This window comes from Electrona antarctica (genome assembly GCF_951216825.1).
Source record: "Electrona antarctica genome assembly, contig: scaffold_487, whole genome shotgun sequence".
In the NCBI taxonomy this organism is placed as follows: domain Eukaryota; kingdom Metazoa; phylum Chordata; class Actinopteri; order Myctophiformes; family Myctophidae; genus Electrona; species Electrona antarctica.
The window spans coordinates 49,048-61,547 of NW_027637213.1; the positions used below are offsets into that span (position 1 = coordinate 49,048).

Sequence of the window (12,500 nt, forward strand, 5' to 3'; positions counted from 1 at the left end):
CACACACAGAGACGTGGTGCATTTGTTGTCTATATAGAAGTGTCTATTTGTACGTCTCTAAATGTTTTGATGAATTGAACATGGTGGACCCTCTTGTAAACAAGTGTAATGCTTAATTGGTCGTCCACTCACAGTTAACAGCCTTTGTATTGAGTTACTGTTAATAAATATTTCAATCAATCAATCAATCTCTCTCTCTCTCTCTCTCTCTCTTTCTCTCTCTCTCTCTCTCTCTCTCTCTCTCTCTCTCTCTCTCTCTCTCTCTCTCTCTGTCTCTGTCTCTGTCTCTCTCTCTCTCTCTCTCTTGTCTCTGTCTCTGTCTCTCTCTCTGTCTCTCTCTCTGTCTCTCTCTCTCTCTCTCTGTCTCTGTCTCTCTCTCTCTCTCTGTCTCTCTCTCTCTCTCTCTCTCTCTCTCTCTCTGTCTCTCTCTCTCTCTCTGTCTCTCTCTCTCTCTCTCTCTCTCTCTCTCCCAGATGTGTCCAGTGTGACGGTACAGCGCCACACGCTGGTGGAACCTCAGAAGCGCGGCCGTGGCCGTCCCAGAAAACACCCTGTCTCACTGCTTCAGTGTGTGGTGAAGCAACCTGTCTCACTGCCCTCGTCCCAACCTGTCTCACTGAAGCGTAAACGTGGCCGTCCCAGAAAACACACTGTCTCACTACTTCAGTGTGTGGTGAAGCAACCTGTCTCACTGCTACAGTGTGTGGCGAAGCAACCTGTCTCACTGCTACAGTGTGTGGCGAAGCAACCTGTCTCACTGAAGCGTAAGCGTGGCCGTCCCAGAAATCAACCTGTCTCACTGCCCTCCCCCACGCCAGAGGAAGAGGAGGAGAGAGCAGGAAGAGAAGAGGGAGGAGGAGGAGAGGAGGATGAAGAGAGGACAGGGAGAGCGTATGGCAGCGATCCAACATGGCGTCCGGGTGACAATAGGAGAGCGTACGGCAGCGATCCAACATGGCGTCCGGGTGACAATAGGAGAGCGTACGGCAGCGATCCAACATGGCGTCCGGGTGACAATAGGAGAGCGTACGGCAGCGATCCAACATGGCGTCCGGGGGGACCATGGATCCAACATGGCGTCCGGGGGACCATGGATCCAACATGGCGTCCGGGGGACCATGGATCCAACATGGCGTCCGGGGGACCATGGATCCAACATGGCGTCCGGGGGACCATGGATCCAACATGGCGTCCGGGGGACCATGGATCCAACATGGCGTCCGGGGGACCATGGAACATCCACTCCGTCACAAAGCAGCTCAGCTCCGCTCAACCCTCGCCGCGTCGTCATCACAGCTGTGTGCGGTGTGGCAAAAGCTACGTTCTGCTGAAGCATCTGAAAAGACACCGGGCCGCCGGGCCGCCGTGCACGCGAGCGGAGACTCCTCCCACCGGTGTCACCGCTGTGGCAAGAGCTTCCTCTGCCTGTCTTCTCTTAAGAGACATGTCTGGACTCACGCGGTCAAGCGCCACGCGTGTGACTTGTGTGGCAAAGTCTACACCCTGCGCTGGCGTTTAGAAGTTCACAGGAAGATCCACACTGGAGCCTACCAGTGTGAGCAGTGCAGCCAGAGATGCACCAACAAGGAGTCACTGAGGAGACACCAGGCCACGCACACCGGGGAGAAACGACAGCGGACATGCGACCAGTGTGGGAAACGCTTCAGGAGCGCGGACGCCCTGAAGCGCCACCAGGGGGCGTACCACCACCCAGCCTTCCAGTGTGACCAGTGTGACGAGTCCTTCTACACCCCGCACAAGTTAAAGTACCACCAGAACCTCCACGCAGGAGACAAGGCCTCCAGCAAGTGTGTCTACTGTGGGGTTCTGTTCAGGTCAGTAACAAGGCCTCCAGTGGTTCTACTGTGGGGTTCTGTCAGTGTTCAGGTCAGTAACAAGGCCTCCAGTGGTTCTACTGTGGGGTTCTGTCAGTGTTCAGGTCAGTAACAAAGCCTCCAGTGGTTCTACTGTGGGGTTCTGTCAGTGTTCAGGTCAGTAACAAGGCCTCCAGTGGTTCTACTGTGGGGTTCTGTCAGTGTTCAGGTCAGTAACAAAGCCTCCAGTGGTTCTACTGTGGGGTTCTGTCAGTGTTCAGGTCAGTAACAAGGCCTCCAGTGGTTCTACTGTGGGGTTCTGTTCAGGTCAGTAACAAAGCCTCCAGTGGTTCTACTGTGGGGTTCTGTTCAGGTCAGTAACAAAGCCTCCAGTGGTTCTACTGTGGGGTTCTGTTCAGGTCAGTAACAAAGCCTCCAGTGGTTCTACTGTGGGGTTCTGTCAGTGTTCAGGTCAGTAACAAAGCCTCCAGTGGTTCTACTGTGGGGTTCTGTCAGTGTTCAGGTCAGTAACAAAGCCTCCAGTGGTTCTACTGTGGGGTTCTGTTCAGGTCAGTAACAAGGCCTCCAGTGGTTCTACTGTGGGGTTCTGTCAGTGTTCAGGTCAGTAACAAAGCCTCCAGTGGTTCTACTGTGGGGTTCTGTTCAGGTCAGTAACAAGGCCTCCAGTGGTTCTACTGTGGGGTTCTGTCAGTGTTCAGGTCAGTAACAAAGCCTCCAGTGGTTCTACTGTGGGGTTCTGTCAGTGTTCAGGTCAGTAACAAGGCCTCCAGTGGTTCTACTGTGGGGTTCTGTCAGTGTTCAGGTCAGTAACAAAGCCTCCAGTGGTTCTACTGTGGGGTTCTGTTCAGGTCAGTAACAAAGCCTCCAGTGGTTCTACTGTGGGGTTCTGTCAGTGTTCAGGTCAGTAACAAGGCCTCCAGTGGTTCTACTGTGGGGTTCTGTCAGTGTTCAGGTCAGTAACAAAGCCTCCAGTGGTTCTACTGTGGGGTTCTGTCAGTGTTCAGGTCAGTAACAAAGCCTCCAGTGGTTCTACTGTGGGGTTCTGTCAGTGTTCAGGTCAGTAACAAGGCCTCCAGTGGTTCTACTGTGGGGTTCTGTCAGTGTTCAGGTCAGTAACAAGGCCTCCAGCAAGTGTGTCTACTGTCTTCTGTTCAGGTAATAATAATAATCTGTATTGTCCCGAAGGATATTCGTCTGTTCAACACCCACATCACAAACAACACAGAACACATAACACCTAGACAATACAGGACCATGAGGTCCCCCACTGTGAACAGAACCTAGACAATACAGGACCATGAGGTCCCCCACTGTGAACAGAACCTAGACAATACAGGACCATGAGGTCCCCCACTGTGAACAGAACCTAGACAATACAGGACCATGAGGTCCCCCACTGTGAACAGAACCTAGACAATACAGGACCATGAGGTCCCCCACTGTGAACAGAACCTAGACAATACAGGACCATGAGGTCCCCCACTGTGAACAGAACCTAGACAATACAGGACCATGAGGTCCCCCACTGTGAACAGAACCTAGACAATACAGGACCATGAGGTCCCCCACTGTGAACAGAACCTAGACAATACAGGACCATGAGGTCCCCCACTGTGAACAGAACCTAGACAATACAGGACCATGAGGTCCCCCACTGTGAACAGAACCTAGACAATACAGGACCATGAGGTCCCCCACTGTGAACAGAACCTAGACAATACAGGACCATGAGGTCCCCCACTGTGAACAGAACCTAGACAATACAGGACCATGAGGTCCCCCACTGTGAACAGAACCTAGACAATACAGGACCATGAGGTCCCCCACTGTGAACAGAACCTAGACAATACAGGACCATGAGGTCCCCCACTGTGAACAGAACCTAGACAATACAGGACCATGAGGTCCCCCACTGTGAACAGAACCTAGACAATACAGGACCATGAGGTCCCCCACTGTGAACAGAACCTAGACAATACAGGACCATGAGGTCCCCCACTGTGAACAGAACCTAGACAATACAGGACCATGAGGTCCCCCACTGTGAACAGAACCTAGACAATACAGGACCATGAGGTCCCCCACTGTGAACAGAACCTAGACAATACAGGACCATGAGGTCCCCCACTGTGAACAGAACCTAGACAATACAGGACCATGAGGTCCCCCACTGTGAACAGAACCTAGACAATACAGGACCATGAGGTCCCCCACTGTGAACAGAACCTAGACAATACAGGACCATGAGGTCCCCCACTGTGAACAGAACCTAGACAATACAGGACCATGAGGTCCCCCACTGTGAACAGAACCTAGACAATACAGGACCATGAGGTCCCCCACTGTGAACAGAACCTAGACAATACAGGACCATGAGGTCCCCCACTGTGAACAGTTTGTTTAATGCCGCGATGGCTGAGGGGACAAAACTCCCTTCCCGACCAACATTTTTTCCAGCCTGTCCGGGGAATCGAATCGGCAACCTTTCGGCAACAAGGGCGCTCCTCTAACCCTTAGGCCACCGCTGCCCCAATAGTTAATAACTATTAGTTATTCATAGGGTTGTCATTTTCACATAATCGTCTAATGGCAATTATTTTAAAATGACTGTAATTTGAGATAATTGCAATAATTTGTGTCATAATCGTGTTGAAAAATGTTCATACATAAAGCAGAAATAGCAGATCTACAAGTTTACAATGTGTCACTTTGTGCTATTTCCGCTATTGTTAACATATAAAATTGATAAAAGAAAATGTCTGTAATTCTTTCTTGGTAGATTTCATTGCCCTATGCACTTTTTCATTACGAAGTCTACAGCCCAAACCACAGCAATGCAACTAGTCGCAGCTCCTTGCAACAAAACAGTTTTAAGGTCACATCAATGCAACTCCTTGCAACTGTCATTGGGGACTGTGGTTGCACAGGCAACCACTGTCCAACTGGACATAAGACAAATGTAATTTTTATTCATATTAAGGTTGGTGCCAAAAACACATAATACTTAAACGTGTAATTCGTGACGGCCATACTTTCACTTTCAGGGATCCGGGAACGCTGAAGGTCCACGAGCGCATTCACACCGGAGAGAAACGCCACCACTGTGACCAGTGTGGGAAAGGCTTCATCGTTGGGAAGGACTTGAAGAGACATCAGACGATTCACACCGGAGAGAAACCCTACGTCTGTCCTCACTGTGGCACCGGCTTCTCCGCAGGACATCATTTAAAACGCCATGTGAAGAGTTTCCACACTAAACTCTCTCCAAGGTGAAAACCATTTAAACGTCATGTGAACAGTTTCCACGCCAAGCTCTCTCCACAGTGAAAACCATATAAACGTCATGTGAACAGTTTCTACGCCAAGCTCTCTCCACAGTGAAAACCATTTAAACGTCATGTGAACAGTTTCCACGCCAAGCTCTCTCCACAGTGAAAACCATTTAAACGTCATGTGAACAGTTTCTACGCCAAGCTCTCTCCACAGTGAAAACCATATAAACGTCATGTGAACAGTTTCCACGCCAAGCTCTCTCCACAGTGAAAACTATTGACATCATTGACTGCCAGATTTAAATAGCCCTCACTGCCAGCTATTTGTTTTTAAATAGTCGCAGACAGGCCCGGGTTAAAATGTAGTTATTATGGATTTCTTTAACCATTTTTTAAACCTTATCCTGAGATGTTGGACGTGGAGTCTTGGACTGACATGAAATCAGAAATCGCATGTTCTGTGATCTTAGCATATGAATTAATTTACTGTATATTGAATATATTATTATATTATTTATATTCAAATGTGAAAGTTTCTATTTTTCTTATAGCAGTGTCATTAGATGATTACCATAAAGTTGTTTATTTTAAATACATTGTAAACCTCACTTTTCAATAAGAGATTAAACTTGCAAAATTACTTTATTTCCTCCCACATTTCTACAGTGCAAATAACTTTATTGACGCATCACAGGTTGACACAGTGGCGGCCAGTCAATAGGGGGCGCTGGTGCGCCGCACCACCACCACTGACCTGAATAAAAATGAGAAATTAAGTATGCAGCCTCCCCAGACTGTAATCTATCTAAATGAAGTCTGCAGCCTCCCCAGACTGTAATCTATCTAAATGAAGTCTGCAGCCTCCCCAGAGTGTAATCTATCTAAATGAAGACTGCAGCCTCCCCAGACTGCAGCCTCCCCAGCCTGTAATCTATATAAATGAAGTCTGCAGCCTCCCCAGACTGTAATCTATCTAAATGAAGTCTGCAGCCTCCCCAGACTGTAATCTATCTAAATGAAGTCTGCAGCCTCCCCAGACTGCAGCCTCCCCAGACTGTAATCTATCTAAATGAAGTCTGCAGCCTCCCCAGACTGTAATCTATCTAAATGAAGTCTGCAGCCTCCCCAGACTGCAGCCTCCCCAGACTGCAGCCTCCCCAGCCTGTAATCTATATAAATGAAGTCTGCAGCCTCCCCAGCCTGCAGCCTCCCCAGACTGTAATCTATATAAATGAAGACTGCAGCCTCCCCAGACTGCAGCCTCCCCAGACTGTAATCTATCTAAATGAAGACTGCAGCCTCCCCAGACTGTAATCTATCTAAATGAAGTCTGCAGCCTCCCCAGACTGTAATCTATCTAAATGAAGTCTGCAGCCTCCCCAGACTGCAGCCTCCCCAGACTGTAATCTATCTAAATGAAGTCTGCAGCCTCCCCAGACTGTAATCTATCTAAATGAAGTCTGCAGCCTCCCCAGACTGCAGCCTCCCCAGACTGCAGCCTCCCCAGCCTGTAATCTATATAAATGAAGTCTGCAGCCTCCCCAGCCTGCAGCCTCCCCAGACTGTAATCTATATAAATGAAGACTGCAGCCTCCCCAGACTGCAGCCTCCCCAGACTGTAATCTATCTAAATGAAGACTGCAGCCTCCCCAGACTGCAGCCTCCCCAGACTGTAATCTATATAAATGAAGACTGCAGCCTCCCCAGACTGTAATCTATCTAAATGAAGACTGCAGCCTCCCCAGACTGCAGCCTCCCCAGACTGTAATCTATCTAAATGAAGACTGCAGCCTCCCCAGACTGTAATCTATATAAATGAAGACTGCAGCCTCCCCAGACTGCAGCCTCCCCAGACTGTAATCTATATAAATGAAGACTGCAGCCTCCCCAGACTGTAATCTATCTAAATGAAGACTGCAGCCTCCCCAGACTGCAGCCTCCCCAGACTGTAATCTATCTAAATGAAGACTGCAGCCTCCCCAGACTGTAATCTATATAAATGAAGACTGCAGCCTCCCCAGACTGCAGCCTCCCCAGACTGTAATCTATATAAATGAAGACTGCAGCCTCCCCAGACTGCAGCCTCCCCAGACTGTAATCTATCTAAATGAAGTCTGCAGCCTCCCCAAACTGCAGCCTCCCCAGACTGTAATCTATCTAAATGAAGACTGCAGCCTCCCCAGACTGTAATCTATCTAAATGAAGACTGCAGCCTCCCCAGACTGCAGCCTCCCCAGACTGTAATCTATCTAAATGAAGACTGCAGCCTCCCCAGACTGTAATCTATCTAAATGAAGACTGCAGCCTCCCCAGACTGCAGCCTCCCCAGACTGTAATCTATCTAAATGAAGACTGCAGCCTCCCCAGACTGTAATCTATCTAAATGAAGTCTGCAGCCTCCCCAGACTGCAGCCTCCCCAGTCTGCAGCCTCCCCAGACTGCAGCCTCCCCAGACTGTAATCTATCTAAATGAAGTCTGCAGCCTCCCCAGACTGCAGCTTCCCCAGACTGTAATCTATCTAAATGAAGACTGCAGCCTCCCCAGACTGCAGCCTCCCCAGACTGTAATCTATCTAAATGAAGACTGCAGCCTCCCCAGACTGTAATCTATCTAAATGAAGTCTGCAGCCTCCCCAGTCTGCAGCCTCCCCAGACTGTAATCTATCTAAATGAAGTCTGCAGCCTCCCCAGCCTGCAGCCTCCCCAGACTGTAATCTATCTAAATGAAGTCTGCAGCCTCCCCAGACTGTAATCTATCTAAATGAAGTCTGCAGCCTCCCCATACTGCAGCCTCCCCAGACTGCAGCCTCCCCAGACTGTAATCTATCTAAATGAAGACTGCAGCCTCCCCAGACTGCAGCCTCCCCAGACTGTAATCTATCTAAATTAAGTCTGCAGCCTCCCCAGACTGCAGCCTCCCCAGATTGCAGCCTCCCCAGACTGCAGCCTCCCCAGCCTGTAATCTGAAATGAGCAACAAGCCACCCACGTAAATATCTCTGCTGTCGGGAGGAAACCTCATAACTCCAAAATGTTCATTTTTCAGGAAATGAAAAATATAAATTTTTCAGGAAATTAAGAAAACCTTATAGTTTTTAAAACAAAGCAATACAGCCTCATCAAAGTTGGTGTTGTAACTTTATATATTGTCAACTACTTCCATGAGAGGGGGAGAGTTGGTGGAGTTAGTTGCTTTAGCAGACATTTTGAGGGTCCAATGGAGTTTTGTCCAAAGCACTTTTTACTACTTTCCATTGGTTCGATATTTTCGATTTATGAAACAACACACAGACGTAAAGGGTGTTCAATAGCACTGATTTATGAAACAACACACAGACGTAAAGGGTGTTCAATAGCACTGATTTATGGAACAACACACAGACGTAAAGGGTGTTCAATAGCACTGATTTATGAAACAACACACAGACGTAAAGGGTGTTCAGTAGCACTGATTTATGAAACAACACACAGACGTAAAGGGTGTTCAGTAGCACTGATTTATGAAACAACACACAGACGTAAAGGGTGTTCAATAGCACTGATTTATGAAACAACACACAGACGTAAAGGGTGTTCAATAGCACTGATTTATGAAACAACACACAAACGTAAAGGGTGTTCAATAGCACTGATTTATGAAACAACACACAGACGTAAAGGGTGTTCAATAGCACTGATTTATGAAACAACACACAGACGTAAAGGGTGTTCAATAGCACTGATTTATGAAACAACACACAGACGTAAAGGGTGTTCAATAGCACTGATTTATGAAACAACACACAGACGTAAAGGGTGTTCAATAGCACTGATTTATGAAACAACACACAGACGTAAAGGGTGTTCAATAGCACTGATTTATGAAACAACACACAGACGTAAAGGGTGTTCAATAGCACTGATTTATGGAACAACACACAGACGTAAAGGGTGTTCAATAGCACTGATTTATGAAACAACACACAGACGTAAAGGGTGTTCAATAGCACTGATTTATGAAACAACACACAGACGTAAAGGGTGTTCAATAGCACTGATTTATGGAACAACACACAGACGTAAAGGGTGTTCAATAGCACTGATTTATGGAACAACACACAGACGTAAAGGGTGTTCAATAGCACTGATTTATGGAACAACACACAGACGTAAAGGGTGTTCAATAGCACTGATTTATGAAACAACACACAGACGTAAAGGGTGTTCAATAGCACTGATTTATGAAACAACACACAGACGTAAAGGCTGTGCCAATCAAAGTCATCAGTCATCTAAATACATTCATCTATTAAATAAAAATCACACCCGTGTGAGGGCCGCTAATATATTAAAGTCTAACTCATGTTGATTAGGTGATGTATTGGTGTAGTATTCATTCAATTAACTATCATTTATCATTCATTGATTGATTTAATTCTACATGTAAACAGCTTCAAACACTTGTTCTAAAAGCACCAGAAAAATAAAAAGTCCTTTGGGTTAAGATCGCTTTATTTGTCAATTGTTTTTCCATCTGCAAGCAGAGCCTCGGAAATGACTTTGTTTACATTCCAGACTAAATCCATAGACACACGCGCACACACACAGTGAACAGCTTGTCCCAGATCTCGAGATAGATAGATAGATAGATAGATAGATAGATAGATAGATAGATAGATAGATAGATAACATGGTGACATGGTTTAACATGGACTAAGTATGGGTGTAAACAGCTTGTCCCAGACCTCTATAGGTAGGTAGCTATAGTTAGGTAGGTAGGTAGGTAGGTAGGTAGGTAGGTAGGTAGGTTTAACATGGACTAAGTATGGGTGTAAACAGCTTGTCCCAGACCTCCACCTTCAGGCTGGCAGCACCCATGGGTGACATGGTGGCCTTGACGTCCAGGTAGTTTCCCACGTAGTTGATTCCAGATCCGTTGGCCTCTGACCGCACGAACCCGCTCGGCTTCTTGTCGTAATACAGCTCTTTGTAGAGAGCCTCGTCACACTGGCGCCCCCTAGGGAACACTCCCACCGCAAACCTGTGGAGGAGAGGTCGAATGTCAACAAGACTCACTGGCGCCCCCTAGGGAACACTCCCACCGCAAACCTGTGGAGGAGACACTGAACATGTTTTCTGTGTTCTGCTAGTTCCAGTGTTGCCAAGTCTGCTTATTATAAGAGACTTCGGACTTGCTTTTTCTCTAAACAACAGTGCAGTTGTTTATTTGGTCTTGTTTCTAAAGTGTAGTTGTTTATTTGGTCTTGTTTCTAAAGTGTAGTAGTTTATTGGGCTTGTTTCTAAAGTGTAGTTGTTTATTTGGTCTTGTTTCTAAAGTGTAGTTGTTTATTTGGGCTTGTTTCTAAAGTGTAGTTGTTTATTTGGGCTTGTTTCTAAAGTGTAGTTGTTTATTTGGGCTTGTTTCTAAAGTGTAGTTGTTTATTTGGGCTTGTTTCTAAAGTGTAGTTGTTTATTTGGTCTTGTTTCTAAAGTGTAGTTGTTTATTTGGTCTTGTTTCTAAAGTGTAGTTGTTTATTTGGTCTTGTTTCTAAAGTGTAGTTGTTTATTTGGTCTTGTTTCTAAAGTGTAGTTGTTTATTTGGTCTTGTTTCTAAAGTGTAGTTGTTTATTTGGTCTTGTTTCTAAAGTGTAGTTGTTTATTTGGTCTTGTTTCTAAAGTGTAGTTGTTTATTTGGGCTTGTTTCTAAGATATATGTCTTTATTGATAGGTTGAAAGTAGTCTGACAGGAAAGGGGGGGGGGGGGGGGGGGGGAGACACGCGGCAAAGGCCATCAGGATCGGGAGTCGAACCCGCGGCACGTCGTCAGGCTGGCTCAGCAGCCTCTAGAGGCCCAGACGGTGGAGCTAACCGTGGTAATTTGGTCTTGTTTCTAAAGTGTATATAAATTAAATATTACCAGTTCTTATAGAGCCTGTAGTCTCTGGGCACAGATAACATATGTTTATAGACATAATAATAAATATACCAGTTAGAGCCTGTAGTCTCGGGGCACAGAGAACATGATATATTTATTATAAACATACCAGTTCTTGTACAGCCTGTAGTCGCGCGGCACAGAGAACATGACCGCCAGCGTCTCGATGTGGTCATTCTGCGAGCGCTCCAGGAGGTCGTAGGTCAACACGCCCACGCTGCCCGTGGCGGCGGCGCTGCACTTGCTGAAGGTGCACACTTCGGCCTTCAGGGGGCGCACCGTGGGCTGGGGAGGGTTGTAGGTCTCCCCGCTCTCCAGGAACACCCTGAAGAAGAACACAATGAGAGGTCTAATTAACACCCTTCATTTAGTGCGGTCAAACGGTCCGTGAGCCATTGTTCAGTTGATCGCTGTAGCGCCACCCTTTGGTCGTCGGATTCGTGTCTAAGCAGGATGACATAACCCTTTACCAGTTCGCCGCATTTCGTAAAAAAAAAAGGCTTTCTTGCACGGAGCGCCAACACAAGACATTATTTATAATTCAGGAGATGTAAAGGTCAGAGGTCAGATGTAAAGGTCAGAGGTCAGATGTCTGTGGAGACGTATACGTGTATCAAAGTTGTATCGCTGACGGTCAAACAGTTCATGAGCTATGCCTGTTCAAAGTATATGTAATACTTTGCAGAGTTTCGCAGAAAACAGCTTGGGGTATACACACTGCTCAGCCAATCAAATCATCGTTATGGGGTACACACACTGCTCAGCCAATCAAATCATCGCTATGGTGTACACACACTGCTCAGCCAATCAGATCATCGCTATGGGGTACACACACTGCTCAGCCAATCAGATCATCGCTATGGGGTACACAACACACAGACACACAAAGCTGGCCATAGCAGGGGCTTGCCTAGCGCCACTCAAACATAATTACCGTGGGTTGATGAGACAGTAGTTGGTGGTCAGGTTGTTCATCTCTATGGTAACGTATGGTATGGTAGGGTAGGTTAAGGTAGGTTAAGGTAGGTTAAGTTATGGTAATCTAACCGTGGGTTGATGAGACAGTAGTTAGTGGTCAGGTTGTTCATCTCTATGGTAACGTATGGTAGGGTAGGTTAAGGTAGGTTAAGGTAGGTTAAGTTATGGTAATCTTACCGTGGGTTGATGAGACAGTAGTTAGTGGTCAGGTTGTTCATCTCTATGGTAACGTATGGTAGGGTAGGTTAAGGTAGGTTAAGGTAGGTTAAGGTAGGTTAAGTTATGGTAATCTTACCGTGGGTTGATGAGACAGTAGTTAGTGGTCAGGTTGTTCATCTCTATGGTAACGTATGGTAGGGTAGGTTAAGGTAGGTTAAGGTAGGTTAAGTTATGGTAATCTTACCGTGGGTTGATGAGACAGTAGTTAGTGGTCAGGTTGTTCATCTCTATGGTAACGTATGGTAGGGTAGGTTAAGGTAGGTTAAGGTAGGTTAAGGTAGGT

At 46.7% G+C, this 12,500-nt stretch overlaps 2 protein-coding genes across 2 annotated transcripts in view; one reads left to right on the forward strand and one right to left on the reverse strand.

Moving 5' to 3' along the window:
* Positions 1-627: 627 nt before the first annotated feature.
* On the forward strand, positions 628-5,672 carry LOC306919064 (uncharacterized protein). Its single transcript, XM_079531900.1, has 2 exons — positions 628-1,835; positions 4,880-5,672. Exons 1-2 carry the CDS (start codon positions 1,045-1,047, stop codon positions 5,106-5,108), a joined length of 1,020 nt encoding a protein of 339 aa, XP_079388026.1. The 5' UTR covers positions 628-1,044; the 3' UTR covers positions 5,109-5,672.
* A 4,222-nt stretch (positions 5,673-9,894) lies between these two features.
* The window catches only part of LOC306919066 (DELTA-actitoxin-Afr1c-like), a gene marked incomplete at its 3' end in the record, with an annotated part of 10,298 nt that continues 7,692 nt past the window's right edge, over positions 9,895-12,500 (reverse strand). Inside the window, exons 3-4 of the mRNA XM_079531902.1 lie at positions 11,130-11,345; positions 9,895-10,126 (exon numbers count right to left, since the gene is read on the reverse strand). Coding sequence (XP_079388028.1) covers positions 9,895-10,126; positions 11,130-11,345 — 448 coding nt within the window. The remainder of the gene's footprint in view (positions 10,127-11,129; positions 11,346-12,500) is intronic.

What these genes read in the sequence shown, in the direction of transcription:
- LOC306919064 (XM_079531900.1), top strand. Translation starts at nt 1,045, where the DNA reads ATGGCGTCCGGGGGGACCATGGATCCAACATGGCGTCCGGGGGACCAT. An exon ending in TACTGTGGGGTTCTGTTCAG is followed by an intron (nt 1,836 to 4,879) that starts GTCAGTAACAAG and finishes TTTCACTTTCAG; the next exon opens with GGATCCGGGAACGCTGAAGG.